The sequence below is a fragment of the Rana temporaria genome, chromosome 2, assembly GCF_905171775.1.
Source record: "Rana temporaria chromosome 2, aRanTem1.1, whole genome shotgun sequence".
Lineage (NCBI taxonomy): Eukaryota > Metazoa > Chordata > Amphibia > Anura > Ranidae > Rana > Rana temporaria.
The window spans coordinates 431,001,131-431,027,098 of NC_053490.1; the positions used below are offsets into that span (position 1 = coordinate 431,001,131).

General features: G+C 43.6%; 1 protein-coding gene across 1 annotated transcript in view; it reads left to right on the top strand.

The window, feature by feature from the left end:
* The first annotated feature begins 14,788 nt into the window (after positions 1-14,788).
* The window catches only part of LIMK1 (LIM domain kinase 1), a 176,620-nt gene continuing 165,440 nt past the window's right edge, over positions 14,789-25,968 (top strand). Inside the window, exon 1 of the mRNA XM_040338307.1 lies at positions 14,789-15,150. Coding sequence (XP_040194241.1) covers positions 15,093-15,150 — 58 coding nt within the window. The 5' untranslated portion in view covers positions 14,789-15,092. The remainder of the gene's footprint in view (positions 15,151-25,968) is intronic.

Consider the following 25,968-nt stretch of genomic DNA (forward strand, 5'->3'; position numbering starts at 1 on the left):
GGTCAGTTCACATCAGACGCAGTTCCATTCATTTTGGTGTGCATTTTTGTATGCGACAAAGATGCAGGCACAGGGTTTGACATGCACTCCATTATGGTTCCGGTCGGCTCTAGCTCACAACATGGTAGTCCGTTTCCGGTGATAAGGATAACTACATGTTGTGAGCTACAGCCAACCACAACCCACGGAGCGCATGGAGACCACTGTGCATGCATTTTTGCCACACCCAAAAATGGAACACAGAATGAACAAAAGTGCATCTGGACAGACATTTACATTTGTAAATTTGTTTTTGTTGCGTGAAGAAAGCTGAAAATGGATAAATTTCTTCAAAAAACACTTGACAATGTCTAGGGCTGAGTTTGAAAAGATGCATGTTTAGCATTTAACCCAAAAAATACACAATTGTGTTATTCCTGAACTACCAATGTTTTTTGATTTTGTAAACTGCCAAAAAGTGACATTGGATTGTGCAGGATTGAACAATTATATTTTTTCAAACATTTTGTGGCTTATTATTTATCTGATCACTACTACCAGTATATTTGCATATGGAAAAGGGGTGTAGCAGAAACAAAAGGCATAATAATAATACACATAGCTGTTTGTAACTTTAGAAAGGCTAATTCAACATTTGCTTGGTTCAAAATATTTTATGGTAATCACAGCAACATTTCATTAATCAGTAAAATAATAGTAATAAACACACATAACAGCATCTTGAAAACAAATTTTTGGTTTTCAAAAGGAACATCAGAAAGGTTCACAAAAAACTAAAGGACATCTTGCTGCCAAGGCACTGCCCCTCTACCCACAAAATAGTCCATATATTGCTCCCGCAACAGACGGGCATTCTGGGAGGAGACAGCAGGTCTAGTTTGTTGCAGGGCTGGCATCACTGCATCTTCAGCTGGACGTCCACCTGAGGGGTCATCAGTATGCCCGGAACCTATGTAGTTAGCAGCATTCCTCCGTAGAAAATTATGTAGGATGCAGCAGCACAAAACCACATGATTTATTTTGTATTCCGCCAAGTGAATGGCAGTCAGAAAAAGCCTAAAACGACATGACAAAATACCAAAGGCGTTTTCAACCACCCTTCTGGCACGAGATAGTCTATAGTTATATATCCGTTGCTCACGACTGAGGTTCCTCATTGGAAAGGGCTTCAAAAGATGTTCCCCAAGAGCAAACGCCTCATCTGCCACAAATACAAAGTTGAGGCCCTCCACGTTGTCCTGCGCAGGTGGCAAATGTAAGGTGCCAGACGTAAGACGCTGATAGAATTCGGTATGAGCCATGACACCTCCATCAGAATGACGACCATTCATACCGACATCAACATATAAAAACTCATAATTTGCTGAAACAATAGCAAGCAGAACTATGCTGTTAAAGCCCTTATAATTATAAAAATAAGAGCCTGAGGCCGGTGGAGGAACAATTCGGACATGTTTGCCATCAATGGCACCCCCACAGTTGGGAAAATTCCACTGATTGGCAAACTGGGCTGCAACATCCTGCCATTCCTCAGGGTTTGAAGGAAACTGTGGAGTGAAGCAAAGAAAAATTAGTTAATACTTGAGCACAAAATATTATCAGCATTTTGAAAACATACATTATAGGGGCAAGAGAACACTAAAATATATCCAAACATTTGTGGAATAACAATTAACAAGCAGAGCAAATAATATGCTTCCTGACTCCCTCTGGTGGCAGATTAAATACATTTTGGGTAGATAATGTTGAATGCTTAAAGCTTGGCAAGTGGTAAGAACTCTCTCCTTTTCCATGGGACCAATATGGTGAACCAAGGAAGGATCAGGTTGCAACCGACTTGGGTTTTTGTGACTGTCACACCAGAGGGTAGACAATAACATAATATATACAAATAAGACAAAGTACTAATAAAATATTTTGGAGAAATCATGAAGTGTATCAAATGTGAAAACAAAGAAAACAACTTACCCGAATATAGTCCTTCTGCAGGACTTGAATAATGGCACAGCAAGTGTCCGGAATTATGTGTCCCAGAGCCTGGGGAGAGATCCCAGTGGTGAACTTGATGTCCTGGAGACTTCTTCCTGTCGCCAAGTATCGCAAAGTGGCTATGAGCCGTTGCTCTGCAGGAATAGCAGGCCTCATACAGGTGTCCTTCTTGCTAATATATGGGGACAGCAAGTTTAGAAGACGCTGGAAGCAGGCATCTGACATCCGAAGATAGTTCCGAAAATCATTCGGATTATTTTCTTGCAGCTCCCTCAGCAATGACATATGTGAAAATTGGTCCCGATGAAGCAACCAATTTTTGGTCCAAACAGTCCTCCTCTTCCTGGTCCTGGTCCGGGCTTGAGCAATAGCCAGAACTCCAAGACCATAAACAGCCCGTTCTCTCGCTGGATTCCTCAACATCTCGTTATCGAGCGAACGCACGCAAAGTAACGAGCAAAAAGGCACGAAAATGGAAATCGGGAAAGCACTCACACGAAACGTCAACTAACTATATAGTAGCTGATGGAACGCAACGCGGGACGTACGAAAATTGAACTTCCTCTTTGAATCGCGTGGCCGTACGTTAAAACGTCACTACGTTCGTGTTGGTTGACGAAAAAGTCAGAGTGTGTGTATGCTATGGGTGTGATCGGACAAATCAATTAAGTCAAAAATCCAAGGGAAATTGTGTTGGATGTCCGACCGTGTGTACGAACCTTTAGTCAACTAAACTGATTTTAGTCGAATAAAATGTATTGCAGATTTTAGTTGACTAAATATGACTAAAACTAAAATGGTATTTTAGTCAAAAGACTATGACTAAAACGAAATCAACATTTGATGGCAAAATTAACACTAGCCATTATCCTCATGAGCTGCATCCCTTTCAGCGAAGTCCAGGGTAGCTCTGGTAACACAGGTAATCAGCTGGAGGTGCCGAGGGCACAGGGGGGCCACCCCACTAGAATTAGAGTACTTTAGTAACAATTAGAGAGGTGTTCTTCACAGTAGCTGAGTCTTCAGGGAGAACCTGTGTGCAATTAGGCTCCTGCATGTTGGTAATGACAGTGGAGGGTTTCTCACCTGGCTGCAGATCACCTACTGCTGAAGGAGGAAAGCTGAGAAATGTATACTCTCTGGGCATGTCAGCTTGGTGACTGTTAAGTCAGTGCACTCCTGTGACACACAAGAGAAGTATGACCAAAAAAGCTTTGGTTATACTTCTCTTTTAATAATAAAGTGTATAAAATAAAAAGAAAACAATTCATTACAGTGCCAGTAATGGTTTTATTGGCTAAAGATATTATTGTACATGGCCAGTGATACAGTATCTCACATTAGTGAGTACACCCCTCACATTTTTGTAAATATTTTATTATATCTTTTCATGTGACAACACTGAAGAAATTAAATTTTGCTACAATGTAAAGTAGTAAGTGTACAGCTTGTATAACAGTGTAAATGTGCTTGGGCATGGAGTTCACCAGAGCTGCACAGGTTGCAACTGGAGCCCTCTTCCACTCTTTCATGAATCCACAGAGCTGGTGGATGTTAGAGACCTTGCGCTCCTCCTTCCATTTGAGGATGCCCCACAGATGCTCATTAGTATTTAGGTGTGGAGACATGCTTGGCCAGGCCATCACCTTTACCCTCAGCTTCAAGTCAGTGGTCATCTTGGAGGTGCGTTTGGAGTTGTTACCATGTTGGAATACTGCCCTGTGTCCCAAGTCTCTAAAGGGAGGGGGATCATGCTCTGCTTCAGTATGTCAGAGTACATGTTGGCATTTATGGTTCCCTCAATGAACTGTAGACTCATGCAGTCCCAGACCATGACATTCTCACCACCTTGCTTGACTGTAGGCTTTGTACTCCTCACCTGGCTGCTGCCACACATGCTTGACCCCATCTGAACCTAATGGCGTAACGTATCTGATTTACGTTACGCCTCCGCAACTTACACGGGCAAGTGCTGTATTCTCAAAGCACTTGCTACGTAAGTTGCGGCGGCGTATCATAAATCGGCCGGCGTAAGCCCGCCTAATTCAAATTTGGATCAGGGGGGCGTGTTTTATGTTAAACTACTGTGACCCGACGTGATTGACGTTTTTGCGGAACGGCGCATGCTCCGTCCGTGGAATTTCCAAGTGTGCATTGCTCCAAAGTACGCCGCAAGGACGTCATTGGTTTCGACGTGAACGTAAATGACGTCCAGCCCCATTCATGGACGACTTACGCAAACGACGTAACTTTTTCAAATTTAGACGCAGGAACGATGGCCATACTTAACATTGGCTGCGCCTCATATAGCAGGGGCAACTTTACGCCGGGAAAAGCCTAACGTAAACGTCGTAACTTTACTGCGTCTGCCGCGCGTACGTTCGGGAATTCGCGTATCTAGCTAATTTGCATTCGACGGAAGCGGTCTAAAAAAACTGCAGTTAAGATCCGACGGCGTAAGAGACTTACGCCTGTCGGATCTAATGGATATCTATGCGTAACTGATTCTAAGAATCAGTCGCATAGATACGACGGCGCAACGCAGAGATACAACGGCGTATCTGGAGATACGCCGTCGTATCTCGGTTGTGAATCTGGGCCAATAAGTTTATCTTGGTCTCATCAGACCACAGCAAACTGTTTGCTGGCTTTCTTGTGCATCATCTTTAGAAGAGGCTTCCTTCTGGGACAACAGCCATGCAGACCAATTTGATGCAGTGTGCGGCGTATGGTCTGAGCACTGACAGGCTGAGTTAAACCTGTCCTGTTAAATCGCTGTATGGTCTTGGCCACCGTGCTGCAGCTCAGTTTCATGGTCATGACAATCTCCTAATATCCTAAGCCATCTTTATGTAGAGCAACAATTCTCTTTTTCAGATCCTCAGAGAGTTTTTTGCCACGAGGTGCCTTGTTGAACTTCCTGTGACCAGTATGAGAGAGTGAGAGCGATTACACCAAATTTAACACACCTGCTCCCCATTCACACCTGAGACCTTGTAACACTAACAAGTCACATGACACCATTGAGGGATATTGGCTATTTGGGCCCAATTTGGACATTTTCAGTTAGATGTGTACTCAATTCTGTTGCCAGCAGTTTAGACATTAATGGCTGTGTTATTTTGAGGGGACAGCAAATTGACACTGTTATACAAGCTTTACACTCACTACTTTACATTGTAGAAAAGTGTAATTTCTTATGTGTTGTCATGTTCTTATGTGTTGTCACATGAAAAGATATAATAAAATATTTACAAAAATGTGAGGAGTGTACTCACTTTTGTGAAATACTGTAAATATCACAGATTTATCTGCAAAGAACTTTTTTGTGCTGTAATATGATGGCTAATAGTAAGCATAATACAAACAGTTGGTTCCCGCTAAGCAGTTTATCGCACCGTCTGACCAAATTTATCCAGCTGTCTTCATTGATTTGGAATTCATTTGTTTCTGAATGAACAGGGTGAATGCTGTGGCTTGTTTGCACACAGTGAATGGAGGAAATGAGGGCTCTGTGGTCTTATTGATTGGATGCCATCCATGCCCTGTGTGTAGTATTTGCGGAGCGGACCCATCTCCAGCAGCAGCTGCTGTCTCCCTGCCTTGCTGTGACATTGAGACGTTGCCCTGACTAGTCACTTGCAGTCTTTTCATCTCCCTGTGTATCTATTTCCATATGCCTCCCCCTGAATACTTTACACTCTTGTTTCTGGATTAACTTTGATGCCACCAGAAATCTCACAGCTCTTCTCTGCCCTGACAGGGAATAATTATAAATAGATTAATTGCTAGAGGAGATGTCTATATAAATGCCTCATCACTGCACTCATGTTTCTGTATAAAAAGCAATCCAAAGACTTCAATACTGGCTGTCCATTAGGAAATCATCTGACCACTAACTTCCATATAATCTCTCATTGTGGGCACAGATTTACTAATTCATACATTTTGTGCTCTGGAGTAGGGATGAGCCGAACACCCCCCCCCCGTTCGGTTCGCACCAGAATCTTCGAACGGACCGAACGTTTGCGCGAACATTTAGAACCCCATTGACGTCTATGGGACTCGAACTTTCGAATTCAAAAGTGCTCATTTTAAAGCCTAATATGCAAGTTATTGTCGGAAAACGGGTTTGAGAACCTGGGTCTTGTCCCAGGGAACATGTATCAATGGAAAAAAAGTTTTAAAAACATTCGTTTTTTCTGGAGCAGTGATTTTAATGATGCTTAAAGTGAAAAAAAAATGAAAATTTCCTTTAAATATCGTACCTGCTGGGTTTCTATAGTATTCCTGTGAGGTGGCACGTGTTTAGAACTGTCCCTGCACAAAATTAGATTACTATAAGAAAAAAGTAATTTAAAACTGCAATATGGAACTTATACTGTAAAAAAAAAAAAACTGCAATATGGATGAAAACCATTGAGAAAAATAGCATGTTCCCCCCCACTCCCCCCAGGTCATTACAAGCCCCTTTGGCCCTATATACTTTGAACAGCATTATACAGGCGGTGCAAACAAGACAGGCACTGTTGGTTTGTTGTTAAGTAGAATCTGTTTGTAATTTTTAACTGGTGCTTTTTTGAAGTGTAGCTCCAGCCATAAAATCTATTTTTAAGCTTTTCTGAAAACATGGAGAAGGGTTATCACCCATGTAAACATTTGTTTTGCTGTCTGTGTGCATCTGTTCAGAAGATTGCAATTCACTTTCTGTTGCAATGACAAATGATGTTTTGAAAATGTTGTTTTTTTAGTGAAACAAGGATTGGTGATAAAGCATCAGTGGACAGGAGACACCTCTTACAGAAGAAAATTTCCCTTCCTAGGGGTAGATTTCCTCTCACTTTCTGTTGTCTCCTTCCGTTTGCAAGTAGGAGTCATTTGTAAGTTGGATGTTTGAAAGTAGGGGCCTGCCGTATATACTCTGCAGAAATTTGGGTCCTAGGTGTTGGTGTTGCCACAACACTGTAAGCCCTCACAGTTAGTCTTGGTGGGCGCTGGAACGCCCTGCTGTGTGAACTATTATATCAAGAATTGTAATTCCATGCCATTGTTGAACAGTGGTAGAAAAATTGGGCCTTTGGTGCTGGCGTTGGTGCCACAACTCTGTAAGCCCTTACAGTTACTCTTGGTGGGCACAGGAATGGGCCCTGCTGTGAAATAATAGATCAATAATTGTAATTACATGCCCCTGTTGAACAGGGGCAGAAAAATTGGGCCTTTGTTGGTGATGGTGGTGGTGCTGGTGCCACAACACTGCAACCCCTCACAGATACTCTAGTTGGAGTGCAGGAATGAGCCCGCTGCAAAGTATTGCATCAAAAATTTTAATTACACGCCCCTGTTAAACAGGGGCAGATAAATTGGGTCTTAGGCACTGGTGCTGGTGCCACAACACTGCAACCACTCACAGATACTGTAGTTGGAGCGCAGGAATGAGCTCGCTGAAAAGTATTGCATCAAAAATTGTAAGATAAGGTCCGCAACCTTATTCTTATAACGTGGATCAAGGAGAGTTGCCAGCCAGTAATGATCCCTCTCCTTGATAGCACGAATACGAAGATCCTTCCGCAGGCTTTGCAGGATCAGGGAGGTCATACAACGTAGGTTTGCTGAGGCATTCGGTGCGGAGTCCTCTGGGTCACTGAGGACGACATGATCCGCAGCCACCTCATCCCAGCTACGTACAAGTCCATGGGTTCCTTGGGACTATAATTGATCCCTTAAAGACTGCTGCTGATGCTGAGTGCTAGGCTCCACCTCCATGCTGACACAATCCTCCTCCTCCTCCTCCTCATCCTCTTCCTGTGTGATAGGCGGGCAAGCAGGAACACTGTCTGCATAAAGGGGGCCTTGAGAGGTAAGGAAGTCCTCCTCTTCCTCCATCTGTTCTGCCTCAATGGCCCTGTCCATTATTCCACGCAGCATGTGCTCCAACATGTGAATAAGAGGGACAGTCTCACTGATGCATGCACTGTCACTGATCACCATCCTTGTGGCCTCCTCAAATGGTGACAGGACAGTGTATGCATCCCTGATCATGGCCCACTAGCGTGGGGAAAAAAACAAGCTCCCCTGACCCAGTTCTGCTGCCATATTGACACAGATACTCATTGATGGCCCTCTGCTGCGTGTGCAGCTGCTGCAGCATGGCCAACGTAGAGTTCCACCTGGTGGGCATGTCACAGATTAGGCGGTTCTTGGGCAGGTTGTATTCCCTTTGGAGGTCTGCCAGCCAAGCACTGGCATTATATGACTGTTGGAAATGCACACAGACTTTCCTGGCCTGCTTCAGGACATCCTGTAAGCCCGGGTACCTGCCCAAGAACCGCTGCACCACCAAATTAAAGACATGAGCAAAACAGGGCAAAACAGAGCTGACAGAACCTCTGCCCCAGTGTGGCTCCTGTCCCCCAAGCACACCAGCTCAAGCACCGCATGGCATCTCTTTGCCTGTGTACTTGCGTAGCCCCTTGAACGCCTACGGAGCACCGCTGGTTTAGAGGACACATCAACACAGGAAGAGGCCACAGAGGAAGAAGAAGAGGAGGGGGTGGAGGAGAGAGGTGTGTCACAACCAGTAGTAGCATTTTGGCGGTGTTGTGGCGGAACAACCTCCAACACTACTGTACCTTGTCCTGCGTCATTCCCAGCTGCCAGCAGAGACACTCAATGCGCCGTGAAAGATAGGTAACATCCCTGTCCATGCCTGCTGGACCATGAGTCAGCGGTAATATGCACCTTACCACTGACCGCCCTGTCCAGCTAAGCATGGACATTGCCTTCCACATGGCGGTAGAGAGCCGGAATCGCCTTCTGTGAGAAAAAATGGAGTTTGGGAACTTGCCACTGAGGTACCGCACATTCCACAAACTCACGGAAGCGGGCAGAATCTACCAACTGAAAAGGCAGCAGTTGAAGTGCTAGCAACTTAGCTAAGCTAGCATTCAACCGCTGGGCATGTGGATTGCTGGGAGAGAACTTCTTTTGGCGCTGCAGCAGCTAGGGCAGGGAAATTTGCCTGGTACAATCTGCCATTGGTGTACCGATAGTAGATTGCCCGCATGTACTAGGCTGTGACACACCTAATTCTACACCTTCAGTCCTATCAGTGCAGGCTTCAGAGAAGACTGAGGGTATAGTGAGGTTGGAGATCCCAGCTGATGAGGGGCAAGGGGAGGTCCGCTTTGTTCTTTGGTTTGGGTCTTTGAGGTACGCTTGCCAACGAACTGCATGGCAGGTCAACATATGTCTGGTCAAGCATGTGGTGCCCAAGCGGGTGATGTTTTGGCCACGCGAGATACGCTTGAGACATATGTTGCAAATAGCAGCGGTGCGATCTGATGCACTTGTCTCAAAAAAGGCCCACACCAAATCACTTTTGGAATAACGCTGGGACACAGCAGCGCCCGGCACATGCGTAGCTCTGTGTTGTGATGCAGTTGATGTGCAGTACACACACCACGTAGCTTTATGCTGCTTTATGGTGCACACTGCAGAGGACACAGGCAATACACCATGTGAGAATACTGCAGCTAGCACAATCACCTGCCTGCCAGTAACTTAGGAAGAGCTGATCTAGCTAAACTATACAGTGTATAAATATATGTACAACACCTGGGATGCATATACTGTATATCCTCTACACACTGTGGCCCGGATTCAGATACATTTTCGTATCTATCGGCGGGCGTAACGTATCTCAGATACATTACTGCGCCGTAACTTAGGGCACAAGTTCCGTATTCAGAAAGAACTTGCGCCCTAAGTTAAGGCGGCGTAGCGTATGTGGTCTGGCGTAAGCCCGCGGAATTCAAATTATCCATGCAGTGGGCGTGTTGTATGGTAATGAAGGCTGACCCCACGTAAATTAAGTTTTTGACTAACGGCGCATGCGCCGTCCGTGAATGTATCCCAGTGCGCATGCTTCAAATTACGACGCAAATAGGCAATGCTTTCGACGTAAACGTAACTTACGTACAGCCCTATTCGCGAATGACTTACGCAAATGACGTAATCGACGGAAAATTCGACGCTGGCCCGACGTCCATACTTAACATAGGATACGCCTCATATAGCATGGGTAACTTTGCGCCGGAAAAAGCCTTACGTAAATGACATAAGAAAATGCGCCGGGCGGACGTACGTTTCTGAAATGGCGTATCTACCTAATTTGCATATTCCTTGCGTAAATCTACGGAAGTGCCACCTAGCGGCCAGCGTAAATATGCAGCCTAAGATACGACGGTGTAAGAGACTTACCTTGTAAAGTTAGGGTGCGTGTTATACAAGTGAAAAAGAGTAAAAAGGCACGTGATCTAACGCATGGATCAAATGGATACAGTTTATTAAAACCAAGTAGATAAATAAATAAATAAAAATAAATAAATTACTACGCATTCATAGAGACTAGGTTACACATTTTTTATTTAAAATTAGTAGTTCCCATGCAAGGGCAGATGCTTAGTGGTAGAGCTTACTGCCGGGCTCCTCCGCTATCTTCCTCCAGCTCTTTTACTAGTGGCTTGTACTTCCGATGTTGACTCGACGATCTCTCCTGCTGTAATGCTGTGTGCGCGGTGCGCAACGATTTATATAGGTCTTATGACATCACAGTCCCATCATTCTCCGGGTGGTGACGACATAAGGGGCAGGGTCACCGGGTGATATCACCCGGTGACCACGCCTCATGCCTTTATAAATCGTTGCACACGCACACCCCGCATTACAGCCGGAGGAAGCGTTGTGTCAACATCGAAGAAGAGAAGAGGGAAGAAGATTACGGAGAAGACCGGACCGCCGCTAGTAAAAGAGATGGAAGAAGATAGCGGAGGAGTCCGGCAGACGGCAGAAAGAACCGGAGAGCGGAGAAGTTGGAAGAAGACCCCCCAAGTCGGAAGAAGACCCCTGAAGTTGGAAGAAGGGAGAAGACCGGGCCACCGCTAGTAAAAGACCTGGAAGAAGATAGAAGAGGAGCCCGGCAGAAGGCAGAAAGAACCAGAGAGCGGAGAAGTCGGAAGAAGACCCCCGAAGTCAGAAGAAGACCCCCGGAGCTGCTTAATAAATTACTTTAAAAACCTGTGTAGTGTGTTTTTTTTCTTGACACTTTTTCCCCCAGGTGAATGGGAAGGGGTACGATATACCCCATACTCGTTCACATAGAGTGGGGGACCAGGATCTAGGGGCCCCCTTATTAAAGGGGGCTCCCAGATTCCGATAAGCCCCCTGCCCACAGACCCCGACAACCAACGGCCAGGGTTGTCGGGAAGAGGCCCTTGTCCTCATCAACATGGGAACAAGGTGATTTGGGGTGGGGGGGCCGCATGTTGATGAGGACAAGGGCCTCTTCCCGACAACCCTGGCCGTTGGTTGTCGGGGTCTGCGGGCAGGGGGCTTATCGGAATCCGGGAGCCCCATTAAATAAGGGGGCCCCCGCTCGCTCGTCCCCACCCCCTTTCCTGACTGGCCGGGCTGCGTGCTCAGATAAGGGTCTGGTATTGCTTTTAGGGGGACCCCCACACCCTTTTTAAGGTGTAGGGGGTTCCCCTTTAAATCCATACCAGACCCAAGGGCCTGGTATGCTCCTGGAGGGGGAACCCATGCCGTTTTTTTATTTAAAATTTGGCGTGGAGTTCCCCCTAATGATTCATACCAAACACAGTGCCTGGTATTTGCGGGGATCCAAGTCGGATCCCCGTTCAATATCGTGCCACAGCTAAACGCAACCGCATGTAAATGCAGCTAATCGCACTGTACAAATGCAGCTGATCGCTGTGCCTGGAGTCTTGAATTTCACAGAAAATAAACATGATTTTAACTGCGGCAGAACAGCCGTCCGTGTGAAAGGGGCCTTAGAGCGCTGGGATGTGGACACCTTTTAAGCAAAGGAGAATTTAACATCCATTATGTGATACAACTCCCAATCAGTCGCTCTTCTATGTATGAATCTATAAATCAATTACATTATGCAGACATTTTTTCTCATTCTCCAAGGCTCTGATGAAGAGGGAACCCCTCGAAATGCGTCAGCCTACCACTAAGCATCTGCCCGTGCATGGGCACTACTCATTTTAAATGAACATTTTGTAACCTAGTCTCTATGAATACATAGTCATTTATTTGTATTTATTTATTAATCTACTTGGTTTTAATAAACTGTATCCATTTGATCCATGTGTTAGATCACGTGCCTTTTTCCTTGGCTATATACGGACCACCCCAGGTCAGTCTCGGCAGCGGGATTCACATGTTTATCCTACACAAGCTCACCATCTGAAATTACTACCACTTCACACCAATACCACCTTTACGAGCGCAGGATAAATATACTTTCTGCGTGTTATACGCCTGTGCGTGTTATACGCCGATAAATACGGGTGTATATATATATATATATATATATATATATATCCCTAGCCCTATGTGCATTCATACTGTATCTGTCTTATCTTTATGTAATACGCTCTTCAAATGTGTTTTAAAATGTATAGTTTTCCCTTTTATGAACAAGAATATAATGACATTATGCCGTTGGGCTGGTATAATAATGCTATGGGGCTGGTATGACATTTTTTCAGTGCTGTTTTTTATTCCCAGTCAGGCCCTGTCTGCTTGGGTGATAGAGGATGATGGTGGTTTAGTAGGCCAGCCCACCACCTCCTCTGTATGCTCTGGCTGGATAGCACGGGCAACATCACTAAACAGAGAAAATGCTGCTCTGACTGAGGAAGGATCATGTCCACCTTTAGGGCTCTTTCACACGGGCGGACCGTTGAGGTCCGCCTGCCAGTTTTTTAGGCAGACCTGAACGGGCGCTCCGTGCTCCTCTATGGAGCCACCGATGTCAGCGGTCACATGCCCGCTGACATCCGACCCGCTCCAATCCGCCAAAGTGTGACGGAGGAAAAACCTACTTTTCCATCCGTCGGGGGAAAACAGACATACGGTCTGTGTTCATCCGATCCCCCCATAGGGGAGAACGGAGAAAAGACAGGGCGGTCCCTGCACAGTGTGCAGGGACCGCCCTGTCATCCGCCGGCTCAGCGGGGATCAACGGAGCGATCCCCGCTGAGCAAGCGGAGGTTCATGGGGTGGATCATTACTGATTTTAAAGGTGTTTAAAGTAGGAAATAGATCCAAAACAATGAAGTAAATACAAAGGTAGTAGTTTATTGATACATAAATATTTCATAAAAAAATATATATATAACATGGATGGTCTCTTTGATAATAATAGCGACTTAAAAAAGTAGCAGAAGAACCTGTTGGGGGATGCCCGACATGTTTTGCTCAAAGAGCTTCATCAGGAGCAATACAACAAGCTACAAAATAAAGAAAAAACAAGGTAATACATGAGCATAGGGCATTGTGAATATTGTCAGAAAAAAAGAGCAACATTGGAAAAATTTGCTGCCGTTAAAATACATATACAAAATGTAATGATGAACTGCATCAGATGGATAATAGAGAGTCAAACATTTGTAATACAGATGATTCATATGAATACATGGATCACAAAAACTGATAACATTTCATACAGAAGAAGGACCCTGAGCAGACTTACCTATCAAAGTCCAAGATCATCCAATCACATTAAAATCACTGTGTGCCAAATGCATCAAGCTATGAAGAAAATTCCATAGTGTTTTGTGCCCACTTCAGCATGCATCCAGAAAACCGCATAGAACCAGTCCATCCGAATATGGTGTTCACAATGCTATAGTAAATAGAGGTAGAAATAATAATTCTTATTCTTCAACTTTAAATGTCAAAACGATAAAAAAACAAGGGGGAACAAAGGTGCCGCAGTCAGAAAAACCGAAGGTCACAATTTAAAAAAAAAGGGGGCAGGCACAGGACAAAAAAGTAAAAAAAAAGCAACACGCAGCAACCAAAAAATGTTATGTAATGCAGTGAAAAACACTGCACTACACAAACACACTCCACAGACACTGGCAAAATACTGCAGTAGTACTGCACAGATGCACTACAATATACTGCAGTAAAAATGCACTGATGCACTACAATATACTGCAGTAATACTGCACTGATGTACTACAATACTGCACTGAACACTTTCCAAAAATGTATTTGGAAAAAAAAATGTAAACTATTTATCATTTTCCTTCCACTTCACAATTATGTGCCACTTTGTGTTGGTCTATCTATCACATAACCCCCCCCCCCCCCCAAAAAAAAAAAATACATTTACATTTTTGGTTGTAACGTTACAAAATCTGGAAAATTTCAAGGGGTATGAATACTTTTTCAAGGCACTATAACACCGCAGTGTGATGACGAGCACAGTACATGTAATGTAGTAGTGAGGTGAACACAGTAGAGTGAAATTACGTAATATAGTAATGAGGTGAACACTGTACAGTAAAATGACGTACGGTAATATAGTAATGAGGTGAACACTGTACAGTGAGATGACGTAATGCAGTAATAAGGGGAACACAGTAGAGTGAAATGACACAATGTAGTAGTGAGGTGAACACTGTACAGTTAGATGACGTAATGCAGTAATGAGGTGAACAGTACACAGTAGAGTGAAATGACACAATGTAGTAGTGAGGTGAACACTGTACAGTGAGATGACGTAATGCAGTAATAAGGAGAACACAGTAGAGTGAAATGACACAATGTAGTAGTGAGGTGAACGCTGTACAGTGAAATGACATAATGTAGTAGTGAGGTGAACACCATACAGTGAAATGACGTAATGCAGTAGTGAAGTGAACACCGTACAGTGAGGTGACGTAATGTAGCATTGTATTAATCGCTGTATTCAGATTTGACGCACTCCGGGAACACAGGACGGCGGTGTTTCCCTGTCTGCACACCGCCTATGACATAATGCTCATGGGGGGCTCTGCCATACACACAGCATCTCTTCCCAGGGAAATGTGGATGGTCGTCCTTCCTCCTCCCATTCTGCTGTGTTTTAGCATCTGTGGGTAGCTGCACACTTCCCATGCTGGGAACATACAGAGGAGCAGGGAAGCACGGATAGAGGCGGGACGGTCCCCTCATACTGCCCGCTCCTCACACACCGGCCAGCCACCTCCCTTCCTGCCCCCGGGGCCTCACACTTCGTGGGGTGAATGAGGTTGATGTTACTGTGCTGCAGCTGGAGTGAGGAACACATGGGGGAAGAGGAAGGTGAGGAAGCATGGACACCATAAGGATGTATACAGGCTGCTGGCTTCTGTGGGGTGTGTGCTGAAGGGTATACGATGTATTCTGTGTGTGTGGTGTATTCTGGGGTGTGTGTGCTTTATTCTGAGGGGTGTATTCTGTTTTCTGAGGGGTGTGTGATATGTTCTGTGTGGTGCATGCTGTATATTGTGGGGTGTATGCTGTACTCTGGGGTGTATGCCGTATTGAATGGGGTGTATGCTGTACTCTGTGGGGTGCATGCTGTATATTGTGAGGTGTATGTCGCATTGAATGAGGTGTATGCTGTACTCTGGGGTGTATGTCGTATTGAATGGGGTGTATGCTGTACTCTGGGGTGTATGTCGTATTGAATGCGGTGTATGCTGTACTCTATGCGGTGCATGCTGTATATTGTGGGGTGTATGCCGTATTGAATGGGGTGTATGCTGTACTCTATGCGGTGCATGCTGTATATTGTGGGGTGTATGTCGTATTGAATGGGGTGTATGCTGTACTCTGTGCGGTGCATGCTGTATATTGTGGGGTGTATGCTGTACTCTGGGGTGTATGTCGTATTGAATGGGGTGTATGCTGTACTCTGTGGGGTGTATGCTGTACTCTGGGGTGTATGCCGTATTGAATGGGGTGTATGCTGTACTCTGTGGGGTGTATGCTGTATATTGTGGGGTGTATGCTGTATATTGTGGGGTGTATGCCGTATTGAATGGGGTGTATGCTGTACTCTGTGGGGTGTATGCTGTACTCTGGGGTGTATGCCGTATTGAATGGGGTGTATGCTGTACTATGTGGGGTGCATGCTGTGTTTGTGTTTGTGTGTGTTATTCTGTGGGTTTTATGCCATGTTCTGTGTGGTACACTTGTATATAATGGGGTTGTATGCTGTATTTTGTGGGGTGCATGTTGTATTTTGTATTCTGTGGGGTGCTTGCTATATAATGTGGGGTGCTTGCCAATATAATGTGGGCTGTGTGCTTTATTCTGTGGGTTGTATGGTGTATATTGTGGGGTTGTATGCTGTATTCTGTGGGGTGCATGTTGTTTTCTGTATATTGTAGGGTGCACGGTTTATAATGTGGGGTGTATGGTGTATATTGTAGGTTTTGTGCCATATCTGTGAGGTGCATTGTGTATTTTGAGGGGTGTATGCTGCGTTGTGTGTGGTGTAGGATGTCTTCTGTCATATTCTGTATGATGCCGGACCGTATTCTGTAGGGTGCCTGCTGGCAGGTGCAGGCTGGACTGGCAAGCTGTTAATTCTGCTGAAGGAGATGACTGAAGCGGATTATACTGTACTATAGTTGGTTGCAGGGCTGCTTGTCTACCATGTATGATATGTATATAAACTTGTTGGAACAGGGAATCCCGATGATCCATCCAGTGGAAGTGGGTGCATGTGCTGGTGTTGGTGGGGATTCTACAGAGGATGTTTACAGATGCAGGACTGAAAACGATGGGATGACAGTGGAGTGTCACTCATAGGGATTTCCTTTTGGGTTATCCCATAGATGCATATAAGCAGAGGAGGGCTGTTGCTGACATCAAAAGTAGAAGTAAATAGGGCCGAAACAACAAATCGATTAATCGACAACTAATCGATTATGAAATTAATCGAGTACAATTTTCATAATCGATTAATCGGCCAGTAACATAATGGGGTTAAAAAAACTAAAATTTGCCCTTTATAGTACAAAAAAGCAAATCGCTACTGTAAATATTACTTTCACTGTCCCACAGTAAAAAAATGAACCCCTTACAGTAGCGATCATTTGCTCTTTTTGTACTTATTTTTGTTTTTTTTAACCCCCATTTTGTTACTAAACATCTCAGGCCTGGGGTCACACCTCTGTTTTTTGGTGCTTTTTGCAGAAACACGCTACAGTTTATTTACATGTTTTACTATGAAACACGTTCACATCCATGATTTTTTTTCAGCTGCTGCGTATTTGGAAAGGGCAAGGACTATTTAACGCAAAACGGTGCTATTTTTTTTTTTTTTTGTTCAATATACTTCAATGGAGAAGCTGCAGAAAAGCATGTAGTGTGTTTTTTTTAGGCTATTATCCGATTATTCGATTATTCAAAACAGTAATCGGCCAACTAATCAATTATAAAAATAATCGTTAGTTGCAGCTCTAGATGTAAATCTAATCCCTAAGACCCGGACCAATATGCCGGTTAAGGACCTTGCCCCTTTTTGCGATTCGGCACTGCGTCGCTTTAACAATTGCGCGGTCGTGCGACGTGGCTCCCAAACAAAATTGGCGTCCTTTTTTTCCCCACAAATAGAGCTTGCTTTTTGTGGTATTTGATCACCTCTGTGGTTTTTATTTTTTGCGCTATAAACAAAAATAGAGCGACAATTTTGAAAAAAATGCAATATTTTTTACTTTGCTATTATAAATATCCCCAAAAAACATATAAAAAAAAACATATTTTTTCCTCAGTTTAGGTTGATACGTATTCTTCTATCTATTTTTGGTAAAAAAAATCGCAATAAGCGTTTATCGATTGGTTTGCGCAAAATTGATAGCGTTTACAAAATAGGGGATAGTTTTATGGCATTTTTATTAATATTTTTTTTTTTACTACTAATGTTGCTGATCAGGGATTTTTTTTTTTTCGTGACTGCAACATTATGGTGGACACATCGCACACTTTTGGGACCATTGTAATTTTCACAGCAAAAAGTGCTATAAAAATGCACTGTTTACTGTGAAAATGCCAATGGCAGTGAAGGGGTTACCCACTAGGGGGCGTTGTAGGGGTTAAGTGTGACCTCATGTGTGTTTCTAACTGTAGGGGGCAGGGCTGGATGTGTGACGTCACTGATTGTAGTTCCCTAGATCAGGGAACAGACGATCACTGACATTGCCACAGAGAAGAACGGGGAAGGTTTGTTTACACACACCTCTCCCCGTTCTTCAGCTCCTGTGACCCGATCGCGGGACACCTGCGGCGATCGGGTCCCGCGGGCGCGGTCACGGAGCTTCGGACCGGGTCGCAAGCATTTTTTTTTTTACTAGTAATGGCAGCGATCTGCGATTTTTTTTATTGTGACCGTGACATTGCGACAGACATATCGGATGCGTTTGACACATTTTTGGGACCAATCGCATTTAGACAGCGATTAGTGCTATAAAACTTTACTGATTACTGTGTAAATGTGACTGGCAGGGAAGGAGTTAACACTAGGGGGCGTTGAAGGGGTTAAATGTTCCCTAGTGAGTTATTCTAACTGTAGGGGGAGGGGACTCACAAGGGGAGGAGACCGATCTGTGTTCCTCTGTACAGGGAACAGACATCGGTCTCCTCACCGCTGACAGGACGTGGATCTGTGTGTTACACACACAGAACCACAGTCCTGCCGTGGTTGCGGGCAATCACGGGTGCCCGGCAGACATCGCGGCTGCCGGACACGTGCACCGGGTCCTGAGTGATGCCGTGGGTGCGCGCGCCCCCTACACGGCCAGGAAGGCCAGGACGTCATATGACGTCCACCCAGGATGGGAGATCCCATCTGTGGACGCCATATGACTATGGGCAGGATGTGAAGTTATTAAAGAGGTATTAAACCCAAAATAAAAAATGTAATATTACAGCTTACCAATCATTAGATGTGGTGGCTACATTCATTTTCTATTTTAGGCTTTTTCCCATCTGGTGATCTGGCCAGCAACACACCTCATATATTAGAGTGCCCCCACTCTAGATGTAGAAGCAAAGGGGCACCTTTGGACAGCAGCATTGTCAGTCTGGGGGGAGGGGAGTGTAATGCCGCGTACACACGGTCAGAATTTCCGATGGAAAAAGTCCAACGGAAGTTTTTCATCGGATATGCCGACCGTGTGTATGCCCCATCGGACTGTTTCCATTGGAAATTCAGACGGACTTAGCATGCTCGGAAACAATTCGACGCATGCTCGGAAGCATTGAACTTAATGTTTCTAGGCTCGTCTTGGTGTTGTACGTCACCGCATGTATGCAAGACAGCTTGAGTGGAATTCTGTCTGAGTTTATTCAGATGTACTAGCAGATTTACAATTAGGTCACACCAAACAGGGCTTTGAAATTGTGCGACTTCACTTGAAATCACAAGATTTCTAAGCCACATGTTAGTGCAACTTTAGATGCGACTTGGAAGACATCTGTGCAATTTCTATGTGAGTCGCAGCTGAACTTGCAAAAAGTAGTGCAAGAACCACTTTCAAAATTGGTGTGACTCCAATGGAGTCATAAGAAGAAATCAGTAGAAAAACCTGGCAAATGTCAGGCAATTAATACTGGCCCAGCGCCCTATGGATGTTGACTTGTGCGTTTTTTGCTCAAGTACAAAAGTCGCTAGTCATCAAAATAAAAAAGCAGTGCAGCAGCTATTATATAAACAAAGGTATCTGATTCAAGTATGCCTATAGTATCAATGGTCTCATACATCAATAAAGATAAACATTAACAGCGCTTATTTTTAGGTTCTCTGTGCCTAAAAAAAAAAATGTGTTACCACATCCTGCTAAAAAATATATATATATATATATATAAAATTACAAGTCTCTTATAGGAAATATGAATATTCACTTCCACATAGATAAACTCAATAGATCACAAAAGGTAAAATAATCACAAAGTCCTCAGTGTAATTAAACTCCTTAAAAATCTTCAGACAGTGATGGGTGTCTGAGATACTGTCATAGACAGAAACGCAGAGTTCTTCTATCAGTCCTACAAAAGTACTGCTGGAAAAAACACTTCTGCTATAACTGTGCTGTAGTACACATTTGACACGTAGGGATCGTGATCGATTCTATTGCGAACATTAGGGTACGACTTGTCTTGAAAAAATTCAAATCAAACTGCATGACAAGTCGCACCGGTGTGACTGGGTGATTAAATACACAAAAAAAAATTGAAGACAAACTTCAGCTCACACTTTCTAAGCAGTTACAGCAAACCATTTTTTTTCCTGTTGGGATAAAGGTCTTACATAAATAGAAAAAGCTAATCATTGTAGGCCCCACCCCCCCTCCTGTCAGTGGTAAACGGTTTGTCTTAACCCTGTCATTGTTACATCTGAAAGTGAGCTTGTTCTTTTGAAAACCAACAGACTTAAGCCAGCCATAGAAGGTTTGAATCTTGGCTAATTCAACGGGAACCAGCCAAGATTTGAACTGTGTATGAGCAGGCTGACAACCAGCCTGCTGAATTAACTTGCAATTATCACTAGCGACTGCTATAGCCGCTAGCAGTAATCACTGCCTTCTCCTAGTCTCCTAGCATGGATGGCTTCCCCTGCCACCCCCCCCCCTCCCCCCAGGAGAACACAATAGGGGTTATTTACGAAAGGCAAATCCACTTTGCACTGCAAGGTGCCTGAAGGTGCACTTGTGCACTTGGAAGTGCAGACGCTGTAGATCTGAGGAGAAGCTCTTAAATTAGGGGAAGCTCTCCTGATTTTATCATCCAAACATGTGCAAGCAAAAATGCTGTTTTTTTTATTTTCCTTGCATGTCCCCTTCAGATGTACAACGACTGCACTTGAAAGTGCACTTGTAGTGCAAAGTGAATTTGCCTTTCGTAAATAACCCCCAATGTCTTGGCAGGAGGGATTCCCCTGTCAGCACTGTCTGTGTTGATAGGGGAATCATGCCAAGGTTGCAGGAAAGAAATTCGCACTGTCTGTGGTCGGCCTTACTGTCTAGATCAGTAGGTGAAAATACACCACTGCAGGCTTCTTTTATTATTATTATTATTATAAAAAAAAAAGATTTGAAAAAATTTATATTTTTACTTATGTCCGTAAATTTTGTAATTGAGTAGTTGTTCTCCTTCACTGATGGGCACTGAGGAGGCGGCACTTATGGCCACTGATTAGATGGCACTGATGAGGAGGCACTAATATGCCGCACTTATGGGCACTGATATGTGGAACTGAAGAGCACTGATAGGTGGCACTGATGGGCACTGTAAGGCTTCATGTACACGGGAAGTTGTTCAACCTCTCCTGAACGATTTAACTTGACATCTACAAACAACCATTTAGCCGCATTTATATGCTGCGTTTATCTGTGTTTGCAATTTTTTTTTTTGCATAAAATGAAAAACGTCTGTAAACGAAATGTGTTTAGCCGAGTTTGTCACTTGAAATGCCTCTTAAGACAGCTTCTGAACACATTTTTTGGGGTTCCAGAAAAAGCCTCTAAACTCAACTGCCTATAAACGACTCTGTGTACATGTAGTGATAAGATAACTTAGAGGAGAGTTCAGGAGCAGTTGAAAAAAATGCCCAACTGCTCCTAAACATCCGTTTACCAGCAGCAGTGTACATAAGGCCTTTGGTGGCACTGATGGACACTAATAGGTGTCACTGATTGGCACTGATAGGCGGCACTGGTGGGCACTGATAGGTGGCACAGATATACGGTACTTATGGGCACTGATGGGCATTGATCGGTGCCACTGATGGGCGACACTGGGCATTGATGAATAGCATTTATAGGTGGGACTGAAAACTAGCACTGACTGGCATCACTAATGGACACTGATTGGCACATGTGGGCACTGATTGCTGGCACTGGTGGGCACTCATCGCTGACACTGATTTGTGTCAGTGGTGGCACTATTATAATCTGGGCACAGATGATCAGTCCCCTGATAACATGTGTATATGTCTCCTGCGAGGAGATACTGCTGATCGGCTCTCCTCGCCAAACACTCTGTCAGTGTGAGACGAGGAGCGCCGATTACCGGCATCTCTGTATTTACATGTAACCGGCTGTGATTGGACACAGACGATCACATAGTTAAAGAACCGCGGACGCGGCTCTTTACAGAGATTGGGTCACGCCGTGTCCTAGCAACACCGCGCGGCCGTGATCACCGCACTGGGCGCCCGTTCTGGGACGCTGTCATATGATGGTGGGTTGGCGGGCGCCAATTAGTTAAGTTCATGTGCGTGTACAGGCAGGTGTCACAAAACTTTTGGTAATATAGTGTATATTCTTCTACAGCTGATATTCATGATGATACAACATATGCGTGCATTATTTGTTGTTTGTACCTGTAGTGGTCCCCAGAAACAAAAGTGTGTTTTTTTTTCCCTACCTAAAATTCATTTCCTGCTAAGCAGGGAATGAAAACAACTAGATACCCAGAAAAAGTAGCACACAGTACACACACAAACACTTGTTAGGCACATTTTTAACCCAACGATTGCCCCCTAGATGTTAACCCAGTGTCATTAGTACAGTGACAGTGCATATTATTAGAACTGATTACTGTAATTAGGTCACTGGTGATGTCAGTGGCAGTTAGTTCCTCCCAGAGTCAGTTAGTGTCAGATTGACAGCCACAGAATTGCAGTCCTGTTATAATGCCGCATACAGACGGTCGTTTTTTGTGATGAAAAAAAATGACGTTTTTGAAAACGTCATTTAAAATGATAGTGTGTGGGGAAAATGTCGTTTTATGTCTTCAGAAAAACGACCAAAAAAAATTTCGAACATGCTCGAATTTTTTGTGTCGTTTTTCAAAATGTCATTTTTTGTGTCAATGAAAATGATAGTGTGTGGGCAAAACGACGTTTTTAAACCCGCACATGCCCAGAAGCAAGTTTTGAGACGGGAGGTAAAACTACCGTTCATAATGGAGTAAGCACATTCATCACGCTGTAACAGACAAAAAAGCACGAATCATCTTTTACTAACAAGTAACCAGCTAAAAGCAGCCTCAAGGCGAATAGAACTTCCCCTTTAGAGTGCCGTCACTTTGTTCATCATTTTTCAAAATGATGGTGTGTATGCTACATCGTTTTTGAAAATGAAGTTTCAAAAATGTCGTTTTTTTTCATCACTTCAAACGTCATTTTTTTTTCATCACAAAAAACGATCGTCTGTATGCGGCATAAGTCACTGATCGCTGCCAAAAAATAAATAAATAAAAATTCCAGTATTTATACCATAGTCTGTAGGCACTATCAATATTCTCTCATTGGGATTCTTTTTTTTTTTTTATCAAAGACATTTTTTTATTCAAAATTGTTGGTCTTTTTTAGTTGGTGTCGGGAAGTGGCGTGACTCCCTTCACGTATAAAAAGAAACTGTGAGCTGTAACATGCTATAATTGTTGCCATGCTGAATGGTAAATCTGGTTGTTACCAGACAGTTACGGAAGGTGTCTTTTTCAAAGGAGACTCTACCACTGTCTCCTATAATTCCACACATACATTTCACAGACTCACTTTACTGTAATTAGATATGGGCCATTACTAAAGAGGATCCTACCTTTGTATATGGTGAGGCTATGCTTTGTTTGGCTTGCTGGAAAAATTTAAATGGTCACATAATAGATGACTTTAATAATTATCAGATGTTTGGATGCTCAGCGACATATAGGTTTTTTGATAACACACAGGAGAAACGTTTGGGCGCAAAGTTTAGGCTCCGTTAACACTACTGCAGTTGCCATTTGATCCAATTTTCAGTGCGATTTAAGTAGCGTGACTTGTTTTCCATTTGAATTTGGTTTGCATATTCTATTGGACCAAAGTTACACTGAAATGACACCAAAATAGCACAGGATCCTTTTCAAAAATCTATCTGTGCTGTCCTGGATTAAAGGGGTTGTAAAGTCTCAAGATTTTTCACCTTAATGCATTAAAGGATCACTAAAGGAATTTTTTTTTTTTAGCTAAATAGCTTCCTTTACCTTACTGCAGTACTGGTTTCATGTCCTCATTGTTCGTTTTTGCTTTGAAGTAGCTGTAATTCTGCTGTGATCTCCACACTTCCTGCTTGTCTGGCTCCTTATGAAAAAACTTATGGGAGCTTCTCACTGTGGTCTAAGCTGTGTGTCTAAAACTCCTCAGAACCAATCAGATTCATTTAAAAAACAAAACACTGCCCTGGATTTGTTTGTTTTTGTTCTGTGGGTCTCTTTACTTCACATAAACATGAAAACAGTTTAAAACCGAAATTGAAACTAGAGGCACATTATATGATTGAATTAAATCTATTTTTAATCATTTTTAAAAGGAATCAGTTAACTTTTATGTCTCTATACCCTGTAAACAGTCATTTCAGCAAAAACATTTTTTTCCTTTAGTGACCCTTTAAGGTGAAAAACCTTCTTTGGTGCAGCTGCCCCCAGAGCCCCCCCTCCCTTTTTCTTACCTAAGCCGATCTGTTCCAGCGCCATGCACGCTGTCTCCATCCTCATTGGATAGATTGATAGCAGCAGGAGCCATTGGCTTCCGCTGCTGGCAATCAGATCCAGTGACATGAGAGCGAGGGGTGGGGCTGAGTCCTGCAGTCTGTGTCACGGGATGCATGAAAGCAGGACTCCAGAGTGCCCCTTCACTGGTGACCCCATGGAAAGTGGCTCTCCGTGGGGACACCCGATGAAGAGGGGCCAGCAGCACTGCCAGGCACCCCAGAAGAAGAAGATCGGGGCGCTATGTGCAAAACCCTTACGCAGAGCAGGCAAGTATAGACATGTTTGTTATTTAAAAAAAAAAAAAACTCTAAAATATGTAAAGCCAACATTTCATATTCCTGATGTGTGCCTGCTATACCATGTACTTGCTGAGAAAGTATCCTGTTCTCTTTGTATTTCTTCCTTTGTTTAAAATCCCTGGTGATCCTACCAATCCCTTTGCTTTCCTATTAAATACTGACCACACTAAGCATGATCAGTTCTCTAGCTGTGCTGGGAACTCTGCCTGCCCTCCTCCAATGATCAGAATTGTGCTGACATACCCCCTCCCCCATTCACTGGAAAGTGTACGGCTGTTTCTCCTCCCCCCAGCTCTTATGCAGCTGAGAACAGAGGGAATGTGATCACTAATTAAAATAGGTATTTATAATGTTTCTTTATATCTATAGACAAGTGTTTGTGTGTGTATATATATATAAATATTTTTTTTTTATATTTTAAATGGAATGTTTTTTGTTTTTGTTTTACAAGGTGATCTATTACATATCTTTTAATGTGAACAGGCACCATCGAAAACAATGTGATTTCCATTGTGATGTGACTGTGCTACTCAAGTCACTTCTGAAATCACACTAGTGTGATCCAGAACTTTGGTACAAGACCTGCTACATTCCTTTTCTATATAGTCATACTGATCGCTGAAAAGGCTGAGAGGGAGAATGGTGTGTTATAAGGGGGAGAGTCAATGTAAGAACATTGTATCAGTACAGTGCATGACTGTAGTTGTGGTTGAGAGTCTACCAGAAGTTTACAAACCATTATTACATTGGGGAGTAAAGCCATAAACTCCAACTGTATGAGTATTGATACAATGTAAAGTGATTGGAAGTTACTTCGGATGGTCTATAGTGGATTGCAACATAAACTGTACAATGATAGTGGATGACAGTAATTGCAGGTGGCAGTATTAGTGCAGTGGATGGTTGCTGGGTGTGGGGGATGGTCTGGTTTTGGTGACAGGTGCTATGGGATGTTTGTGCAGTGGATAATGACAGATGCAGAGTAAGTACAGAACATTGACAGATGGTGACAACAAGTTTTAATCCTGTAATTGCATCTTTTGAAAAGCACAGACAGTGCAGTGAACTAGAGAAAATGCAGTGATTTTATAAACTGCATCATGGATAAGCTATAGAGTGTAGAGTATGCTAGATTTCAGTTTTATCAGAATAGCTTTCAGATGCTGACATATACCTTAGGTGCTGATGCTGCAGAGGACATGGATGGTGATGTATGCTATGCACTGAAAAGCTATACTGCAGGAGTATCAGACTGTGAATATTTTAGTATGGAGGGCTCTTACAGCAATTGTAACAA